Source organism: Hemitrygon akajei, chromosome 14, assembly GCF_048418815.1.
Source record: "Hemitrygon akajei chromosome 14, sHemAka1.3, whole genome shotgun sequence".
NCBI lineage: Eukaryota > Metazoa > Chordata > Chondrichthyes > Myliobatiformes > Dasyatidae > Hemitrygon > Hemitrygon akajei.
Genome location: NC_133137.1, coordinates 95723326 through 95746162, shown reverse-complemented (window position 1 = coordinate 95746162; position 22837 = coordinate 95723326). Strand labels below are relative to the sequence as shown.

At 41.3% G+C, this 22837-nt stretch overlaps 1 protein-coding gene across 1 annotated transcript; it reads right to left on the bottom strand.

Annotated features, from left to right (window-relative positions):
• Nucleotides 1–86: 86 nt before the first annotated feature.
• miox (myo-inositol oxygenase) lies at nt 87–21967 on the bottom strand. Its single transcript, XM_073066715.1, has 10 exons — nt 21856–21967; nt 20837–20929; nt 20248–20328; nt 13608–13770; nt 12663–12730; nt 10584–10693; nt 9876–9943; nt 8239–8288; nt 6168–6280; nt 87–2727 (listed from the first exon to the last, which is right to left on the bottom strand). The coding sequence occupies exons 1-10, from the start codon at nt 21886–21888 to the stop codon at nt 2619–2621; spliced, it is 888 nt and encodes a 295-aa protein (XP_072922816.1). The 5' UTR covers nt 21889–21967; the 3' UTR covers nt 87–2618.
• Nucleotides 21968–22837: the final 870 nt, after the last annotated feature.

The window sequence follows — 22837 nt, the reverse complement described above, 5'->3', positions numbered from 1 at the left end:
GTAGTGTGTGTGAGGTCCTGGAATAATTTTTGAATATTTGAAATGTATTTGGTATGCGTCAAACATTAGAAACTCCAGTCAATGCATAAGAAAAAAGCCAGGGAAATATTTTATTTCATTCACTTTTAGTACATGATCACTGATGACATAGCAACATTTATTATCCAACCTTGTTTGTTCTTAAGAAGTGGCGGTAATCAATGTTCCTTCTTCGATGTGAGTATGCACACACCTTTCGCTACTGGCATACAAAGAAACTTAAGTTGTGCACAAAAGATTGTCCCATCTACCTCGCAGGCATGTTAAGTATATTACACAATTGTGCACAAACACATTACCTTTTATGGTTTCTGATGTGAGTGGTGTTGACAACATGGAGTTTGCAATGATTTGTCTGCAGACTTTAGAACTGGCTTATCTATACTGTTTTTAATTGAAGGAATTATTCATTATGCATATGTCACTGGGAAAAAATTGCACAGCACAATATTTTTGTACACATTGGTATTTTCACATTAGAGGAAGCATTGGTGGTAACCCACAAACTGAATCACTGAAGTCCATCCAGCAAAGAAACTCCTAGAAGGCAGCTCTCGGATTTAGACCCAGTGATCTAAATCTACATATCTGGAATATATTTCCAAGCCTAGGTAGGATGTAATATGAAGGAAATGTGGTATTTGTATATATCTGATTCTTTGCAGAAGTTGTAAGTTCAGGGTGTGTTATCAAAGATGCTTTGGTATGTTGCTGACAGTCTTGTAGAAGATACACATGGCAACCACAGCGCACCAGTGGTAAAGGGAATGAATAGTCAAGACAATAATTCTGATGGTGTTCAAGTTTATACCAGGTGCTGTTGGAGATTCAAGATCTACTTTTCAGTTATAAACTTCACATTTTAATGCAGTTTCTGATCTTCACCATGAACAGAGTCAATTTCAGACATGCACCATACTGATGCCCTACTTTCTTCATCTGACAATGCTTGTGAGGAAAACTTATCATTGGTACTCCAAACACTGAATGGATGTCTTACCACATAAGGAGGTGAATGAATGTTGCAGCAGCTTGCACCCTCCAGTGGGGACTGAAGGAAGGCACTTTATCATTTCTCTGGTGTAGTCAAAATTTTTTCTACTGAACCAACTGTTGGTTTAGTGTTCAAGTAGACTAAGTTAAAGAGAATTCTATTAAGAGGCAATTGCTGTATTACAAACTTAGTCTCCCCAGAAATCATTGATATCAACCTCTTTTTCAAAGGTCCTGGGGGCCTTTCTCTCAAATTAGTCTCCACCACCATTAGCTCTCTTTCCCATTTGAACTTGTTCTCACTTTGAACAAATCATTTAACTGCATCCACAGCATCAAAATATAAGGGGCAGCCATGGGATTTTTTTGTGTCTTTATGAGACATTAGAATTGTCCTCGTGTCAAACTACCTTCAGCTCCCCCCATGCCTCCTCTTGCGTTATATTATTCTGTTGTCCTGCATCCCGAACTTCTAGATGCCCCTCATTTTGATTCTTAAATGCACTCTGATTCTAGTCTCTTTCAGTGAAACCCAAAAGCATTAGTCAATATGATTTACTCTTTTTCTCATTCCACAGATGCCATCTGATCTCGTAAGTGTTTCTTGTCCTCTATTGCTATTTCAGATTTCTAGCAGCTGTAGAGATTTGCTTTCTAATATTTGTGCCTCAGTTTCCAATACTTCCTGTTGTAAATTGTTATTTTACATTTTCTGTAGGTACCTCCACTACCTATGATATTTAAATTTTCATGGTGTCCACCCCTCATATACATACCCTTCATTATCTCCATCTCTCCCATCTTACTGATTTTTAATTTTTTTTAGTGCATTTGAAAAGCTACTAAACAGAAATGATGCGTTGCATTCCACAATAGTTACCTGACATCAATTCCTCATTTTATGACACATCATCACTTAGTCCAGATGAATGTTTTCTTGAGCTATTCACCCACTTGGTTGAAGATGTTGCACATCAACAGTGCTGTCTGTAACTGGAAAGTTGTGGGTCCTATAAATTTAGCATTGGAGTATTTGTGTTTTCCAAAGGTTTGTGTACATCTCTTCCTACTGCTACCAGTAAAATTCAGAATAGTATTTTAAGTAATCAGAAACTTCATATTAATCAACATATGTTTTTAACTTCAAGGTTCTTGCTTGTTCCAAAGTTCTTGGGCTTGATGTCGGAGGAGAGAAATAGCAGAGGCAGGGGTTCTGTCAGCAGTGGTGTTTAGAAAGGCACTGGGTTGATGAGTTACTGGTAAAACATAATACTGAAAGCTAGATAACAGGATAAGCTTAAAACTATGGAACATGGGCAATATTTTCATTTGAGAGCAAGGTGTTTCTTGGAAATGCATGAATTTTGAACATTTATTGATGTTCTAAATCTAAAGGTCATTGGTTTCAGAATGCAGTTCAAAATCTTTAATCAATATCATATACTCTATCTTTTTCATTCCACGGATGATTTCTGACTGCTGTGTTGCTATTTCAGATTTCTAACAGCTGCAGTGAAATGCTTCTTCAGTACATTGTGACTCACACTTGCTGTTTTTGATCATCTCCCAGGAGAGTGTTCCATTGGTTACCAACGTAATTTCCCAGGACAATACTTGTCAATCAGTTGTTGATAATAGGGCTGTAGCTTCTTTATATCAGGTAAATCAGTGCTCTTGGTGTACAGATCGAACTTACTGAGACACAGAAGAGATTTGTTATTTTAGCAAAAGGCTTTCAACATCTATTGACTAATCATCCCATATAACCCTTTCCCATCACAGCCTTTTCCACCTAAAGTGCCCATCATAGCTTCCGATAGCTCAGCACCCTACTCCATAATTTCAATCTGCCCAACTGTAATCATTCTCATCTCATAAGTACCCCATTAGACTTCATCCAATTAACCTAAAATATTGTAATTACCCTCTATTTCCATCAGTCTCTATCCCTTTCTCTCTTACTGTTTCTATTTTAAATGCTGAAATCAGCCCATTTTCACATCCTTTGTGAAGATTAAACTTGATACAGAATGATTTGCGTACATTAGAAAAAAGCAATTAACATGGAAAGCCCCTTTCCATTACCAATATATCCCATTTACATTCTTTCCTACCCCGTCATATTCTCCCCCCAAAATGTTCATCATAGACTTTTATCCTTAACACCAAACTTCAGTTTCAGATTCACTTTGTGCAAACGGCACCATCCCATATTTATAGTGATTCAAATAGTCCATAACAATCCACAAGCACTGATCACATGGGACATCTGATTTGATTAGGGAGCTTAAGGTAAAGGAACCCGTAGAAGTCAGGGATCATAGAATTCACCCTGCAGTTTCAGAGGGAGAAGCTAAAGTCAGATGTATCAGTGTTATAGCGGAGTAGAAAGACTTACAGAGGCATGAGAGAGGAGCTGATCAAAGTTGGTTGGAAGGGGACACTACCAGCGACGATGGCAGCGCAACAATGGCTGGAGTTTCTGGGAGCAATTTGGAAGTCACAAGAAAGATACATCCCAAAGATAAAGAAATATTTTAAAGGGAGGATAAGGTAAAGTTGACTGAAAAGGGAAATCAAAGACAGCATAGAAGGAAAAGAGTTGGCATTCAGTTTAGCAAAGAATTAGCAGGAAGTTAGAGGATTGGGAAGCTTAAAAGCCAACAGAAAGTAACTAAAAAATAATCATGAGAGAAAAGGTGGATACCAAACGTTTTTCAGATATATGTAATGCCCTGGTTCATATTTTTACTGTTATGCTGTATGTATTTCATTTAGCAGTCTGTTCAGGTTTCAGTTTGCTTGGGTTATTGTTGAAGATGAGGGATGAGGAGAGATGTGTGCTGTCCAATTACGATGGTAGAGCTGAGGGGAGGTTTCTCGGTGAAGCTTGAGGCTTTTGTTCAGGGGGGGGAGCGGGTCAATGAAGAGAGAAAATGCTAGGGAGAACCGGTCATAGGATACAACCCAGTGGGAGACCCTTTTGTTCGAGATGGATTGCCAGCGACGTTCGGAAGGTATGTGTGCTTTCATGCTGACCGAGAACCAACCCAGCGTGTGAGTGACAGAGATGTTCAAAGTGAGCTCCAACTTGTGCACATTTGACTATTAATTGAAATGGGCCCTTTTTTGTTTTTCTTCACTAACCCTTGAGCTAAGATTCATAAATATAATTCCTTTAATTGTATACTGTTTGTTATTTTGTGGCACTAATTTGTAACAGGGTAACAAATTGCACAGTGCCCACACAAACCGGGTTTGGGGTGGAAGAGCTGTCTCAATCTTACGAGTTCAGTGGGACAGGAGAGTGTCTTCACTGGACTTAAGCAGCCAAGGAAACCAGAGGGTTTCATATATAAGGAGTAAAAGTGAATAGCAGACCGCTAGAAAATTTAAACTGGAGAGGTAGTAATGGGAAACAACGAAATGGTGGACAAATTTACGTATTTTGCATCAGTCTTCACTGTAGAAGTCAGTATGCCACAAATTTGAGAAAATCAAGGGGCATAAGTAAGTGTGGTTGCTATTTCCAAGGAGAAAGTACTTGGGAAGCTGAAAGGTCTGAAGACCTGGACCAGATGGACTACACACCAGAGGTTCTGAAAAACGTAGCTGAAGAGATTGTGCACCCACCAGTAATTCAAAAATCTTCTGCAATGGTTCCAGAGAACTGAAAAATTGCAAAAGTCATTCCAGTCTTCAAGAAGGGAGGGAGGCAGAAGAAAGGAAATTATAGGCCTATTAGACTGACATCAATTGTTGGGAAGATGTTGAAGTCCATTGTTAAGGATGAGACTTTTGCATACTTGGACGCACATGATAAAATAGTCAACAGCATGGTTTCATTAAGGAGAAATCTTGCCTGATGAAACTTGGAATTCTTTGAGGAAATAAGCAGGATAGACAAAGGAGAGTAAGTGGTTGTTGTGTGCTGGATTTTCAGAAGTTTACGAACAATACAATGATAGGTGGAGGGGCAGGTAGTGTTGACAAAGCAGGCAGTCTGCAGAAGAACTTGGACAGATTGGGAGAATGGGCAAAGAAGTGGCAGATGGAATATTGTACAGCAAATAGTATGGTCATGCACTTTGGTAGTAGGAATAAAAGAACAGACTATTTAAAAGGAGAAAATTCAAAAAGCAGAAATGCAAAAGGGCTTGGGAGTTCTTGTGCAAGATTCACTAAAAGGTTACCTTGCAGGTTGAGTCAATGGTAAGGAAGGGAAATGCAATGTTAGCACTCATTTCAAGAGGACTAGAATATAAAAGCAAGGGAGTAATTCTGAGGCTTTATAAGGCATTGATCAGACCACACTGAGTATTGTGAGTGGTTTTGTGCCCCTTATCTAGGAAAAGATATGCTGACATTGGAAAGGGTCCAGAGGAGGTTTAAGAGAATGATTTCAGTATTTCAAGGGTTAACGCATGAGGAGTATTTGATGGCTCTAGACCTGTACTTGATGGAGTTTAGAAGAATGAGGGGGAGATCTCATCAAACCTCATCAAATATTGTGTGGAGGAGTCTAGGATCAGAGATGAGGAATTTATTTAGTCAGAGGGTAGTGAATCAGTAAAATTCATTGTCACAGATGGCAGTGGAAGCCAAGTCATTGAGTATATTTAAAGTGGAAGTTGATAGTTACTTGATTAGTAAGAGCATCAAAATTTACAGGGAGAAGGTATGAGCATGGAACTGAGAGGAGTAATAAAGCAGCTATGATGAAATAGCAGTGCAGACTCAATGGGCTGAATTGGTCCAATTCTGCTCCTGTGTCTTACAGACATTCCACAAATGACTCACCCTTGTGACCTTCTATTCAACACTGATCCCAGTTACATTCTGCCAACAATCTGAACACTGGCCCCTTTGACATACCTCTGGTGATTCCAGTGCTAACTTCAGAGGCACTGCACTGACTTTGGTGACAAAAGTCCCCTAGTATCCTTAACATTGACCTTGTTAGATATTTGTAGTAAACCCAGGGCATTCTATAGATAATGCCAGTTGGCTATAGCTAACTAGTTGCCAAAGTTCCTCCAGTTTGAGCTGCCATGTCTGATGTGTCTCCCTAAAACATTGGAAGATCAAATATACAGAATGTCTATTTAAAAATGTGGTATTTTTAATGGACTTACTTGAAATCTTTAACCCACTCCAGCATCTTCAGGTCTTTGCTGTTACAGAGATGCATGTAATCTCCCTTGGTGTGCCAGGGATAGAATGAATGGTAGCGGATAATGTACAGTCCCTACAATAGGCATGCATGCACAAGTCAAGGCAGAGGCCCAACAAATGGACACAGACAGAAATGGATAATAGGCATCTAAGTAATTGACAGTCATGCATCCCCCTGTACACACAAAAAAGACATTCATTTTTAATTATAAAACTTATTACAAATACAGGGCATTCCCAAATTACAAATGACATAACCTACAGAAATCTGACAACGTGAATTCTCCCAAAAAGTTTTAAAACCATTTTTCAAGTTAGTTGTAATAAAACAATTCACTTTTTTAAAGTAATGACTAGATACAATATATATTCAATTAGCTTAATTATAGGTTATGTTAGTGCTTAGTGAATGGAAAAAAAGTGTAGGTTTAGTGATAGAGTTATGGATAGAAAATGGACATTTTTGACCTACGGAAAATCAGTTTAAAGGTAGTTTCCAGGAGCAGAATCCTTGCATGTTCCAGGGACGACCTATACTTCATACTTAAAAATTGTCTGTAAATCAGAACAATGCTTCACCCCCATTTTTTTTTCTTCCCAGGACTCCCACAGTACTAACTTCTCAGTGCTTGTTACATACTGTCCCTTAAGCAGGACAGACATACCCTCATACCAATACTCCCTTAGCAAAGAATTTCTAAACTGCTCCACCAGTACTGCCTCCCTCACCAGTTGGAGCTCCTACATTATTGGACTGGTCAAAGAACACTGAGGCTGTGTACAAGAAGGGTCAGAGTCGTCTCTACTTCCTGAGGAGACTGAGGTCCTTTAACATCTGCTGGACGATGCTGAGGATGTTCTACGAGTCTGTGGTGGCCAGTGCAATTATGTTTGCTGTTGTGTGCTGGGGCAGCAGGCTGAGGGTAGCAGACACCAACAGAATCAACAAACTCATTCGTAAGGTCAGTGATGTTGTGGGGGTGGAACTGGACTCTCTGACGGTGGTGTCTGAAAGAGGATGCTGTCTAAGTTGCATGCCATCTTGGACAATGTCTCCCATCCACTCCATAATGTACTGGTTAGGCACAAGAGTACGTTCAGCCAGAGACTCATTCCACCGAGATGCAACACTGAGTGTCATAGGAAGTCATTCCTGCTGGTGGCCATCAAACTTTACAACTCCTCCCTCAGAGTGTCAGACACCCTGAGCCAATAGGCTGGTCCTGGACTTACTTCCACTTGGAATAATTTACTTATTATTTTATTATTTATGGTTTTGTATTGCTATATTTCTACACTATTCTTGGTTGGTGCAACTGTAATGAAACCCAATTTCCCTCGGGAACAATAAAGTATGTCTGTCTACTGTATCGCCAACCTGTGCAGTTGTGTCTCAGTACTGCCGCTTTGACAATGCAGCACTCCATCAGAAAAGGCAAAGAAAGAAAAACATGTAAGGAAAAAAATTACAGCAGTGGGAAGGGGTGTATATTTGAATTCTATAATTCCTTGTAACCAGTCTTGTATTTCCAATTTCCATGTTTTCCTTTGATTCTATTCTTCTGACTATAATAGCTGGCATTTAAAAGTAGTTTTTACTTTGCCACCTTTTGTTTGCACCCTTTCACAGAAATTTCTCTGTTCTTTCCACCCTCTCCCTTCTGCAACTCAACACACTTGTATTGTCACTTCTTTATTGTGATAAAAGGTAATTAATCTGAAACTTTTTCTTGATCTCCATCAGTACAACTTTATTGGTAATATACTTCACCTTTGGCCCCGTCTTAATGATTGCTGCTCTCCCTCAGTAACAACTGTAGTATTCTCTCTGGATTGGCCTGGATCATGTGTTTTAATTTCTGAAAACTATCAACTAATGACTATAAGCTGGTCATGTCAATGACTCAGCCAACATTGAATTAGTGATTTCATGGTACATTGGATAGTTAACAGTAATCACAATGACTGTTGTGATTATCCAACTAATTGAGGTAGATACCCAGAGAAGATACAAAACTGATTCATAATTACCTCTTCAGGAAGTTTACATCCATTAGCTTTCAGCACATTATACATATATTCTGCAAGGGAGAAACCAGAGCTTTAGAAATTCAAAGTAAATATATTATCAAAGTATGTATACAACTTGTGAGATTCATCTTCTTGCAGGCACCCACAAAATAAAGAAATATGATAGAATCCATGGAAAAGCGCACAGAACCAATGTGCTAAAACGGGAAAAATGTGTCAATAATAATAAAAAGAATGACCAGAGCTGCTGTCAGAGTGTGACCTTAACAGAATTATAAATGGATTTTGTGTTCAGTGCTTTCCCTTCTCCCTCCCCTGCAGATATGTAGTCCTGCATCACATTAACCAAGCAAATTGCAATGTTCAATGCAACCAAGCTGCCTGTTGTAAAAGCTTCAAAGACAAATCTATGTAGATTTCAATAATTACTTGGCTCCACCTTATACTTTGCAATTATTAGGACTTGTCCCTCTAAATCAGCCGGTTCTAGATGGTAATTGTTACCTTCTCATTCACTGACTGTCTTTGTAACTCTGTCTTGGGTTCAAAGAACTTCATGCACAGTTCCTGCCATTTGACCAATCATGCCTGCACTGATAAATCTCCAGCTGAACCTGCCACATAATTTATTGGCTGCTTTGTCATCTCTGTTTATGTACTTCCTTTCCAAATCCTTCATAATTTATCTTTGAAATGACCTTCTAGTCTTTTCTTCCTTACAAATCATTCAGTGTAATAACTCAGGTGGGGGGGGGGTAATATTGAACTTACTTTGGCCTTTGTTGCAAGAGGATTTGAACACGAGTAGAAACATCTTGTTTTAATTATCTGGAACTCTGGAGAGGCCACATTTTGAATATTGTGCACACGTCTGGTCTCCCTACTTAAGGAAGGATATCATTCTAATGGGGGGACGGCAGGTCAGCAAATGTTCATCAGATTGATTCCTGGGATGCCAGATTTATAAGGTGAGACTAGACTGGGACTATACATTTGAATATGGAAGAATAAGACGCAGTTTCATTGAAACATAAAATTCTTCTGATGCTAGAAAGAGCACGCATAGGGATATATATAGGGTACCGAAGACTTTTGCACAGTCCTGTTCTTGTCAATGTGGAATGAAGGGCAGGTCTGTAAATCTGATGGGAGCAAAGACTGTTAGGAATGGCGAGCTGAGAAAGGGGTGTGGGACAGGTGGAAGAGAAGGAGTGCTGGGGGTGAGGAGTAGAACAAGTACAGACCCACCCAACCCTCAGACACCAGGCAAGGTCATTTGATTCCAAACAATTAATCATTACAGAATATCTCTCTGGTGCTTCCCACTCCTTCCCCTCTCCCTTCCCCCTTATTGTAACCATGATTCCCCTCTCCCTGCCCCCTTCCCACTCTCAGACCACAAAGGAGGCCCATACCAGATTCGGGTTTATCATCATTCACGTATATCATGAAGTTTGTTTATTTTTGTGGCGTCAGTACAGTGTAATGCATAAAATTACTACATTTCTGTGCACCTGAACCCACTTGACAGCTGAACATTCCCTTCTACATCTACAGTTTGGACAGTTCATCAGTTAGAGCTCCCTTGCAGATCTCCTGTTACTACTCATGGTGCTGTACTTGTTATCACCACTTACCATCGTGACCCCACGTCATCAGCACTTTATCCAAACCACAATTAGGCTCATAAATCCCATAAAACGAGCTGTCAAACATGAAACAAAATTGTTTATAGCATAAGCTTTACCAAGGCAGCAACCTTCTACTCTCAATCTAAAATTGTTCTGCACACTTCTATTTTAAGAGAGTGAGACAAACTATTGAATAGTTATCCAAATAAAGAAGGATTATGAAGGTATGAAACCTGTCTTTCTCTTGCTGCAGTTTCAGGATATTGAATATTGTTCTACTAATGGTGAGTCTTCGTATTGTGGGCAAAGAGCAACAGATTACTACTCCCCCTTCTAATCCCCTTCCCAATAGAGCATTTTCAATTACCTTCTCCCCTGCGTCAACTTCTGCTGATGTTCTGTAGCTGAATACATTTAGGAATGGTTAAGATAGGTGGTAGATTTTAAGGGACCTCTTAAAGTCAGAGAGAAATTCAAGTGAGGACATTCCTTTGACATCCATGAGGTGGTGGTTATAGGCTAATCACATGCATTGAGGGAAAATGAGGAAAGACAATGTGTCAGCACAGTCAACCAATGAATTGTTGGGAGGATCAAAGGACATAGACTCCAGCAGCCTGTTGTGAGTCAGAGCTGAAAATATTCCAAATCTCATCTGTTTCGGTTAACTTCATGAGAGCTCAAAGTGAACTTGTGATGAACAAGGATCCTTACCTGTATCTCGGGTCCTTAAGATCCGGATTGTCTGCAAATGTGGTATCCCTGTAAACTATGGAATCCTGAAACTTGCACCCGACTGGGTAAGTGTCTCCAACCACACACCACTGTGGAGAGGCAATGACCATAAGCAAACTGTAGACCAGTACAGGTGTCCCACAAATCAGCAGGTCTTTCCCAGGACAAAGCGCTTACCAATCAGCCCAAAACTCATTGCAGCTTACAGATAAAGGCATTTCATTAAAAAAAATTACTCCCAATAAAATTTCATCTGAACATAATAAAAACATCTCAAGGTGCTTCACAAGAGCTGTATCAAATAAAGAAATGGCCACCAGGCCTTATGAAGCATTGGTACTGACAAAAGCTTGGTTAAATGTCAGGTTTAAAAGGTCACCTTAAAGGAGGAAAGTGGAGGAGAGAAGGTTAGGAAGTTGGTGTCAGGGATGAAACTATACAAGATTAGAAAACAAGAAAAACAAGTTTGAAATTGAGAAGTCAGAATGTGGGAGACTGGTTAAACTTCAGGGTGGGGGTTGAGTCATATTTCACTCAGTTTTATGCACCACATTCACAGAATATATTGCAGTACAGTGAGGTACCAGAATGATAAGAGAGTGAAAGGGTTAAATTCTAAGGGAAGGTTGAAAAAATAGACAAATTCAATAACTTTATGAAATATGCAAGGAGAAGTTTAAAAACTTAACTGAAAGGGTTGGGTTTTAAAGAGCAACTTAAGAATGAAGGAGGGAAATTACTAAAACTTTTAAGTTTTGGCATCTGAGTTGAATTACATTGATGGAGCAATGAAAAGCTAGAATGGGCAAAATGCCAGAACTGGAGGAGGGCCTAAACCTTTGAAATTTATTGGGTTAAAAGAAATTACTTAGATTGGAGGAAGAAGCACAAAAATGTTTGACAAGAGTAAGAGGCATTGCCAATACAAATTGGCAAACACAAGGTGACGGGTGAAAAGAACTTGGTGCAATTCAGGATATGGGCAACAGACTTTTAAGGGAGGTTTCAATACAGAGGATTAAGATTATCTAAACGAAAAGCTCATTGAATATGTTAATAGGTTAAATAGAGAAAACATTTAGTCTTGTTGGAAATTTCAAATCAAACTAATTAATAGGTGTCAGGACACTTAATGGTGATGTCAAGAGCCAGATTGTGACTGTCAAGGTGTCAAGAAGCAGATTGATTCCTGGGATGGCAGGACTTTCATATGAAGAAAGACTGGATCAACTAGGCTTATACTCACTAGAATTTAGAAGATTGAGGGGGGATCTTATTGAAATGTATAAAATTCTAAAGGGATTGGACAGGCAAGATGCAGGAAGATTGTTTCCGATGTTGGGGAAGTCCAGAACGAGGGGTCACAGTTTAAGGATAAAGGGGAAGCCTTTTAGGACTGAGATGAGGAAAAACTTCTTCACACAGAGAGTGGTGAATCTGTGGAATTCTCTGCCACAGGAAACAGTTGAGGCCAGTTCATTGGCTATATTTAAGAGGAAGTTAGATATGGCCCTTGTGGCTTAAGGGATCGGGGGTATGGAGAGAAAGCAGGTACAGGTTCTGAGTTGGATGATCAGCCATGGTCATACTGAATGGCAGTGCAAGCTCGAAGGGCCGAATGGCCTACTCCTGCACCTATTTTCTATGTTTCTATGTTTAACTCTCTGAATCAAAAGATATGGGTATTTAGAATTAGTAGGTAAACTGGTTACTATAAATTAGCCCTCATAGTTTGTGTTTGGAGAATGAGGGAGCTAAAGGGTTTTATAAGTCAATATGGGTTGTAGGAAAATAAATGGGAGAATGGAATTGTTCTGAGAGGCAGCATTGTCAACAAGCCAAATGTCCTCTTTCTATATTATTAGAGGATATGAGTTATAGAAGCAAGGACAGGTACCGTGGATAGACAAGGTAAGAGAGATAGTTAACTGAATCCAGGATCTCTGAAAGGGGCTAAATAATCTTTTCCTGTCCTTCTGTTCACAGCAATTTGTAGGGCTACATACATCAATGCCTCTTCCCTGATTCACTCTAGATTCTCTCCTCTCTCTGCCTTACCTGTGGCTCCCCCCAGATTATGAGGATTTTTCCAATATCATGTAGCAGTCCAACCAGGTGCAGCCAGTCTACAAAACAAACAAACCCAAGCTAATCGCAATACAATAGAATGAAAAATCCTAATTCAAAAAGTAAAAAACTGAACTCTGGAAGTACTCAGTGGGTCAAGCAGTATTGTGGAAGCAGAGGATCCAAGTCAGCATTTTGATCAATCCTGACTATTGGTCAGCAACCCTTATCATTTCAAATACTCTGCCCCATACTCTTCTCCCAGTCTTTGACCTCTCCATCCCTCCAAGCATTTACACCCTTTGACTTTATGACACCTAATCCAAGGGAGTTCCTGACATCTCCAATTCATCCAACCCTAACCATTATAAACGTTGCCCCTAAACATCTGATTCATGTCAATAAGCAAGAACCCAGGTGAACCAGTGCACAGGACAGCACTAACAGAATACAGAGTGATTACTGGAGTCCTGACAAAGGGTCTCGGCCCAAAACAAGAACTGTTTATGCTTTTCCATAGATGCTGAGTTCCTCCAGCATTTTATAAGTGTTGTTTGGATTCCCAACATCCACAGATTATCTTTTGTTTGTGGCAGAGTGAACACTGCATACTTGTAGGGACAGCGCTGACAAAGAGTTGCATTAATGAAGGGCTGCTGCATGCTTGGAGGGAAAGCAGTGTCAGAGTCAGTCCTGAGGAACTATTGCACTGTTGAAACAGCAGTGCACTCTTGGAGAGTCTGTACTGAGTAATTACTGCTCTGGCTCAAACATTATGAAATCATCATCCACCAATCATTTCTGTACACGTGTGTGTATCCCACTGGCACTCCGAGTTCCTGCCTGCATATCCTCGAGTGTGCATGTTTGCTGTTGTCTCACTCTCTCTGCCTGCCTTTGTCTCCTTGTGCCTGTGATTTTCAAACATGTTCTTACCCAGGCTGGGATAAATCCTCCTGAGTCCCTCTGCAGTTTGGTAGGCATGGAAAGAGTTTGGAAAATTCACGTCAGGGTCAGATTCATCAACTAGATAGTCAAGCTCCTCTAGAGCTTCCATCACTGTCATCTCAGCCTGCAAACAAGGGGCCCACTGAGAAATCTGCAATCAAAGATACACAGACAAATAAGGTCACTCGGATACCAGGAAAATGATCATTCAACAAAAAGATTTTCCTACCTCAATTTCACACTCATCTATAATCCTGGGACAAGCTTACAGGAGGTGTAACCACCTTTTACCGTTGTCCCTCACCTCACCGAACTCTACCTTTTTATTTTCCCCTTTTGGCTGCTCAGAGGTGTAACTTGGCTGAATGGTGACAGGATAGTAAGAAAGTAATAATGACAAAGGCCTTCTGTCACTGGTTAGGCTCCAGGAAAAATAATGTGGCCAGTTTGAGCACTGTATTTTAGCAAGGGTGTCATGACCTTGGAGAGATGAAAGAGATGTACTTCAATGTACCAGAAATAAAGAGTTAAATGGATTAATTCAATAAACTGGAATATTGTGCTGAGAACTGAACAGGCTGGGAGGAGATCTGATAAAGACATTCAAAATCATACACAGTTTTGAGGTGTACAGTATGATTTTAAATGTCATTGGGAGAAATAAAGCCCATCAGGAGAAATGCAGGAAGGTCAGACATGAGAGGACACAGAACTGGAAGTGTCATGAGGAATCACAATGAAGTGTTGTGAACTGGAATATACCATCCATAAAGTCAGTGCAAGTGAGAGTCGTTCAGCATGGAACAAGTCCTTTGCTCAACTTATCCGTGCTGAACTAGTCCTGTACTCCAAACTGTACACATTACTCCAAGTGCAGTCTCACCCATGTCTTATATAACTTCCCAACTTCTATCTCAATGCTCTGACTGATGAAAACCAGGATTTTAATGCCTTCTTCACCACCCCTTATACCCGTGGTACTGCTTTCAGTGGTTTATGTTCTACCATTACACTCCCCAGGGTTCTGGCATTCACTGTAAATGTCCTACCCTAGTTTGATCTCCCAATAAACCTCACATTTATTAGGATTGAAATCCATTTGCTAATCCTCAGCGCACATATCAAGCTGATCTAGACCCACTGTAATTTTTAATAACTTTCTATCTTCCCTACCTACTGTGGTGAACTACATATACCTGTCTGGACACGCCCCCTGATGACTGCTCCTGTGGCTCCTCCCACAGACCCCGGTATAAAGGTGATGGAGGTCTGAGCTCGGTCTCTCAGTCTCCAGGATGTAGTAAGGTGGTCACTCACTGCTCGATCCTTCTTCCAGTCAATAAAAGCCGATACCTCGCTTTTACGTCTCAGAGTGAGTTATTGATGGTGCATCACCTACACCATGTATTTTATTACCATCCACAAACCTGCCTTGTATCTTAACATACAAATTGTTTATGTAAATTATGAACAACAAAGGTCCCAGAAACTACCTCGGTGGCAGACCACTAGACACAGACCTCCAATCTGGGAGATGACCATTGCCCTCTGCCTCCTACCACTGAGCCAATTGCAAATCCTGGATCCCATGTGATCTAGTCTGCCATGAGAAGGCTTGTCAGAGGCCTTGCTAGCAACCATATAGAAAACATCAACTGCCCTACTTTCATCTACTCTCTTGTTACCTCCTCAAAGAATTCCAAGAGATTTGTCAGACTAAACTTATCATGCACAAAGCTGTGCTGACTGTCACAAATCAGATCCTGTCTCTTCAAATATGGTCGATCCTGTCCCTTAGAATATTCTCCAGCAAGTTACCCATCACTGATGTTAGATTCAGTGGCCTGTAATTTCCTGGTATGCTTTTGTACTGTCTTGAATCAGTGGACTGGACAATATTCAGGAATTCATCTTTGAATCTAAATGAATATGCCACAGTTGTCACTGACTTCATCAAGACCAATGTGGATGAGTGTGTGCTTCAAAACCACACCAGACATATCCAAACCAAAAAGCCGTGGATGAAACAGAATATTCAGAGTTTGCTGAGGGCTAGGTCTGTGACATTCAAGATCAGTGATACGGAACTATACGAGAAGTCCAGGTAGGACCTACAGGAGGCTATTTTAAGAGCTAAAAATACAATTCCAATTGAAGTCCAAAATGCAGTTGATTTCATGTCAGCTTTGGCAGGGTTTGCAGGCCATTACTTCTTACAAACCTAACATCATGAATGGCTATGACGCTTCACACCCAGATGAGCTCAATGCCTTTTATGCACATTTTGAAAGGGAGAATAAAACTATACCTGTGCAAATCCCTGAAAGATCTGCTGACCCTGCTCAATCTCATCCTCACCGCAGAAATCCAAACCAGGCTTACTTCCCTCACAGGAAAATAGCCACTCACAGGAGACCTTGCACACGCCCAGGATTACGGCTGCACAGGTGGAAGGTCAACTGAGGAAGATCTGTACCAGCAAGGCGGCTGGACCGGATGGAGTTTCCCCACAATTACTGAGGGCCTGTGCGACTGAGCTGGGAGAACCACTACAGCGCATCTTCAACATGAGCCTGGAGCAGAGAAGAGTACCCAGACAGTGGAAAACATCCTGTATTGTCCCGGTACCGAAGAAACCACAACCAAAGGAGTTGAATGACTTCAGACCTGTTGCCTTGACGTCGCACGTGATGAAGACCATGGAGCGGCTGATAATACAGAATCTGAGGCCACAAACCAGGCACGCCCAGGATCCTCTTCAGTTTGCGTATAAGGAGAAGGTGGGAGTGGTGGATGCTATCACGTATTTGCTGCACAAATCACTCTCTCACCTAGAGGGGGTCAGTTGTGCTGTGAGGATTACATTCCTTGACTTCTCTAGTGCCTTTAATACCATCCAGCCCAAGATCTTAAGGCACAAACTATCGGAGATGGGAGTAGACTCTCACATGGTGGATTGGATAGTGGACTACTTGACAGATAGACCTCAGTATGTGCGGTTGGGAGACTGTAGGTCTGACACGGTGGTCAGCAGCACAGGGGCGCCGCAGGGAACCGTACTCTCTCTGGTCCCGTTCACCCTGTACACATCAGACTTCCAATATAACTCGGAGTCCTGCCATGTGCAGAAGTTCGCTGATGACACGGCCATAGTGGGGTGTGTCAGGAATGGACAGGAGGAGGAGTATAGGAAACTGATACAGGACTTTGTAATATGGTGCAACTCAAACTACCTGCGTCTCAATATCACCAAGACCAAGGAGATGGTGGTGGACTTTAGGAGATCTAGGCCTCATATGGAGCCAGTGATCATTAATGGAGAATGTGTGGAGCAGGTTAAGACCTACAAGTATCTGGGAGTACAGTTAGACGAGAAGCTAGACTGGACTGCCAACACAGATGCCTTGTGCAGGAAGGCACAGAGTCGACCGTACTTCCTTAGAAGGTTGGCGTCATTCAATGTCTGTAGTGAGATGCTGAAGATGTTCTATAGGTCAGTTGTGGAGAGCGCCCTCTTCTTTGTGGTGGCGTGTTGGGGAGGAAGCATTAAGAAGAGGGACGCCTCACGTCTTAATAAGCTGGTAAGGAAGGCGGGCTCTGTCGTGGGCAAAGTACTGGAGGGTTTAACATCGGTAGCTGAGCAAAGGGCGCTGAGTAGGCTACGGTCAATTATGGATAACTCTGAACATCCTCTACATAGCACCATCCAGAGACAGAGAAGCAGTTTCAGCGACAGGTTACTATCGATGCAATGCTCCTCAGACAGGATGAAGAGGTCAATACTCCCCAATGCCATTAGGCTTTACAATTCTACCGCCAGGACTTAAGAACTTTTTAAAAGCTATTATTAATGCTTTTTGAGATAGTGATTTAGATGCATATCATATTTTTTTACTGAGTTAAGTATTGTATGTAATTAGTTTTGCTACAACAAGTGTATGGGACATTGGAAAAAAAGTTGAATTTCCCCATGGGGATGAATAAAGTATCTATCTATCTATCTATCTATCTATCTACTGGTCTCGGAGATCGATGTCAGAACATCTTCCAAGAGTGTGAACCCTCACAAGGCATCAGGCCCTTATCATGTACCTAGTAGGGCACTGAAAACCTGTGCCAACTAACTGGCAGGACTGTTTAAGGGCATCTTCAATCTCACTGCTGCAGCCAGAGGTTCCCACTTGCTTCGAAAGGGTGAGAATCACACCAGTGCCCAAGAAGATCAGGGTAAGCTACTTCAACAACTGTCACCCAGTTGTGCTCACGTTGTCTGTGATGAAGTGCTTTGAGAGGTTGGTCATGGCCGGAATCAGCTCCTGCCTAAGCAAGGACCTGGACCCACTGCAACTTCTCCACCATCACAATAGGTCTACAGTGGATTCAATCTCACTGGCTTGGTCCATGGACCACCTGGACCATAGGAATTCCTGTTATTCATTGATTGTAGCTCAGCGTTCAACACAATCCTGTTCTCAGTACCGATCAACAAATTCCAAAACCTGGGCCTCTGTACCTCCCTCTGCAACTGGATCCATGACTTGCTCATTGGGAGGCCACAGTCAGTGCAGATCAGAAATAACAATACTGCGCTGAAAATCAACACTAGCACACTTCAAGAATGTGTGCTTAGCCCACTGCTCTACTCTACATCCAAAATGCCATCGATAAATTTGCCAATGACACAACTATTGTTGGCAGAATTTCAGATGGTGACAAGCGTGAGATGGATTAGCTGGTTGAGTAATGTCACAACAAACTTGCACTCAACATCAGTAAGACAAAGGAATTGATTGTAGACTTCAGGAAGATGAAGTCAAGGGAATACACACTAGCCTTCATTGAGGTTTCAGCAGTGGAATGGGTGAGCAGTTTCAAACTCCTGGATGTCTACAGCTCTGAAGAATTATCCTGGGCACAACATATCAATGGAATTACAAAGAAGACATGACAGCTGCTATATTTCATTAGGAGTTTGAGGAGTTTTGTTGTGTCACCAAAGACTCTAGCACATTTTATGGATATACCGTGGAGAGCATTCTAACTGGTTGTTTCATTGCCTGATATGGAGGGATCATTGCAGAGAATCAAAAGAAGTTGCAAATTCAGACAGCTCTATCATGGGCACTAGCCTCCCCAGCATCGAGGACATCTTCAAAAGGCAATTTCTCAAAACCCCCATCACTCAGAACATGCCCTCTTCTCTTTGCTTCCATCAAGGAGGAGGTACAGGAGCCTGAAGGCACGCTCTCAATGTTTTAGGAACAGCTTCTTCCCCTCCGCCATCAGATTTCTGAGTGGACGATGAATCTATGTACACAGCCTCACTATTCATAGGCCAGAAATAATAAATCTGATTCTGATTCTACCCTTTATAAACAATGAATGAACATTAGCAACTCGCCAGTCCTCCAGAACTTCACACTTAGCCAGCGTCATAGAATCATAGAGCACTGCAGCACAGAAAAATGCCCTTTGGTCCAACCAGTCCATGCCAAACTATTGTCCCGCCTAGTCCCATCAAACTCCACGATGAAGCAAAGATCTCTACAAGGTCTGCATAATTATTCCTCTACTTTTACACAAGGTCTGAGAATGTACTAAATCAGGTCCTGAGGAATTAGCCATCTTAATGCACTTTAAGGCCTCCAATAACTCCTCTTTGCTTATTTGCATGTTGTCCAAGACAACACCACTCATTTTTTAAAGCAAAATACTCACTAAAAAATTCACCCATTTCCTTTGGTTCCGCACACAGATGGCCATGCTAATCTTTAAAGAGACTTATTTACTCTCTAGCCACCCTTTTACTCTTAATTTATCAATGGAGTCACTTGGGATTTTGCCTCACCTTGCCTGTCAGATCCTTCTCACGTCTTTTTCTTCACTCCAAGCTTCCCTCTTAATTGCACTCCTACCCTTCTTATAGTCATCAAGGGATTCACTAATTCCCAATTGCTAATGCTCAGTCCCACTTTTTCTGAATGGGAGCTCAATGTCTCTTGTCAGCCAGGGTTCCAAACACTGCCAGGATTTAGGAGTAAGTATGAAAGAAATTTCTTACAGTACTAGGGAAAAGCGGAAGGGAGTGGACTGATCAGACAGCTCTATTGTAACCACCATGACCCTTTCAGCCTGTCCCTTTAAGCCCAATAATATAATATTTAATTGTAGTCCCTGTTGCAGTCAATTTGAGCAAAGTTGGGAGAGACTCTATGCTGTTTTATGATGTTTTCTAATATATACAATGATAACGATCATGATTTGATTCTTTGTGAAGTTAAATAATGATTTACTATTTGGCCAGGACACCAAAGATAACTCCCCTTTGTACTTGTTCAAAGCATTGTAGAGGATCTTCTATGCATATCTGAGAGAGCAAATATTGTATGTCTTTGAGTTAATATCTTATCTGAAAGACAAGTATGGCCAAGAGAGGTAAAATGGTTTCCTTCTGTGTTATAAAAAAACACGAAATGCTGGCAGAACTCAGCAGGCCAGACAGCATCTATGGGAGGAGGTAATAACGATGTTTCAGGCTGAAACCCTTCCGTGTTATGTTATTCTGCTAATCTATTCCAAAAGGGACTGAGTGAGAGATGAGGATTTTGACTTTTAACTTTTGGTTCACCTTTCTCTTCACAAACTCTACAGTCTGGTAGGTGTGCATCTGTCGGTATGTCTTCAAAACCCGGTCTTGGAGAATTCCATTCTAAATAAAGAATAAAGAGTCTACTTATTAAACTGTTCAATCCCATTGGGTTCCCCCTTGGCATCACTATAAAAAGCTAGTCCATACCTAGGATTGAATATAGACACAGTGCTGCACCTCAGCATGCACTCTCCCCTCTGACTCCCTCTTCCAGGACTCCCCTGTCTTTCTTTTACTTTCACTCTCTCTCTCTCCCTCTCTTTTACTCCTTTCCTCCCCTGAGAATGCATAATTCTCTTTCTCTAACCCCCCAAAATTTTTCCCCCCCAGAAGATGTTCCATGTCTTCATTTACTCCTCTTTCTCCCTATCATCCCATCTCAGTCCTATTTTTCTATGTATATCTGTCACAAAACCCTTTACCCCACCTGCCCAGCTCAGGGGCATTTCTTTCTCTCTATTGTTCCGTTGTGCTCCCCTGGGAACTCTTCCTCTCTTCCCAGCTCTGGTCTCCTGTCCACTGTGCGCCTGTCCTGTAGCTCCCTCCTGTGAGCCGGCTATCTACTCACCTCAAAATTCCTGTATTCACTCTTGTTCTTATTGTTGTTCGGAGTCACAGTCTGGTCAATTTCCTGCTCCAAGGGTTTGGTGGAGATTAAACTCTGTAATGAAATAACAGGGAGTGGGATTAAGGAAAATTTATTTATATTGCATCTTATGAGAATTCTCAGTAAACATGGTTAATATTGCAGAAAAGCAGCAACTTAATTGAGCAGGTATCTGTTTTTTTGTGAAATAGTTTAAAGGGTAAATATCATTGAGAAAACCAACAAAGAATCTCTTCCAAATGATAACACAGGGTTTACAGTGGGACAGCATTTGGCTTTTGCGTAAAGATTAAACCCATAACTTGACAGCAGATAACACAAAGGATGGAAAAAAATGTGATTAAAGAGACAGACAGGGCAATCCCATTGTCAGATATTGTAGAACACTGTTAAAAATGAGGGTCAATAAAATCTCCCCCCAAATTCCTACAAGACAGTGAGAACAAGAAAGAATGAGAGACTGACAAACAGAACAAGTTTTAGTGACAGTCAGGGAGCATCAAACACTGGAAAAATAATGGAACAGCACATGCAGGGGTCTCCTCCTCTCTGTCACAGCTGAAAGCACTCATTTTACTTATCAAATAGAAACTGAGGTGTCTCCATTTTCTCAGTGACCCTTTTGCCCCACAGCCTCCTTTATTTAATTCATATACTCTGACATTTTCTTTCTCTTTTACTATTTTCTCTCTCTGAACTAGGCCTTTTATTTGTGACTTGCTCACTTGTAACTCAGTATTCTCTCCTCAGTATTGACCCAATGCTCTCTCGCTTTGACTTGTCTTTACTGTCTCATTTTTTGCTTTTCCCCTGCAATTTCTCTCTCTTCCCCACTCTCCCTCTGGTCTCCCTTTCTTCATAATTACCTTCATTCTGTTTCAGTTTTCATCTCTCTCTCTCTTTTCCCCCCTTCCCTTTGTCACTTTTTCGTTCTCTCTCCTTTGAGAGTTTTTTGACCATAATTTTGACCACAAACTCACCCTTGGTGACTGCTTCTTTGACTGCGTACTCATGGTGCCGCTGATTGTGTGTGTATGTGTGCTTAACTTCTCTTAAGTACCTCTGTGCATTGCGGAAAGGACAATGTTCAGGGTCAACAATGTTACCTTTTTGCTCATCATTAGACAATAGAGATATGTTGTCGGTTACTCATTCTAAGGGGAGTTTATTAATTATCTCCATATCACTTTCACCTCACTGCTCATTTACCTGATTAATGACCTCATCGCCAATAGCATAATATGTAGGTACAGCCATTACACTTTGACCTGCTTGTGGTTTGCTTATTTAGGTTTGCAATGTATGTCTCCACACAAGAATGTGTGCGTGTGTGGGTGCAAATCACGTCTGTTCGAGTCATTGGTGAGCCAGGACATTAATGCACTTCTGCCTGTCTAGCTATAGGAAGGATATCATTAAGCTGGAGAACGTGCAGAAAAGATTCGGAAGGACTGGAGGGCTTGAGTTATAAGGAGAAGCCGGGCAGACTGGGGCTAGAATGTAGCAGGCTGAGGAGTAGTCTTACAGAGATACAGCATATATAATCATGAGAGGCATAGGTAAAGTTAATGGTCACTGCGTTTTTCTTTCTAGGGGAGGGTTGTCTAAAACTAAAGGATATAGATGTAAGGTAAAAGTGGGAGAACCTTTGACAAGTTTTTTTCCATACAGAGGGTGGAACAAGCTGCCAGAAGAAGTGGTAGATGTGGGTGCAATTAGACCGTTTAAAAGGCATTTAACCAAAGTCAAAGTCAATTTATTATCAAGGTACTTACATGTCAGATACAGCGCAGAACAGGTCATTCCGGCCCTTCGGGTCGTGCTGCCCAGCAACCCACCGATTTAACCCTAGCCTACTCACAGGACAACTAACCTACTAACCGGCACATCCTTGGACTGTGAAAGGAAACCAGAGCTCCCGGAGGAAACCCACAAGCACACAGAAAGGAACATACAAACTTG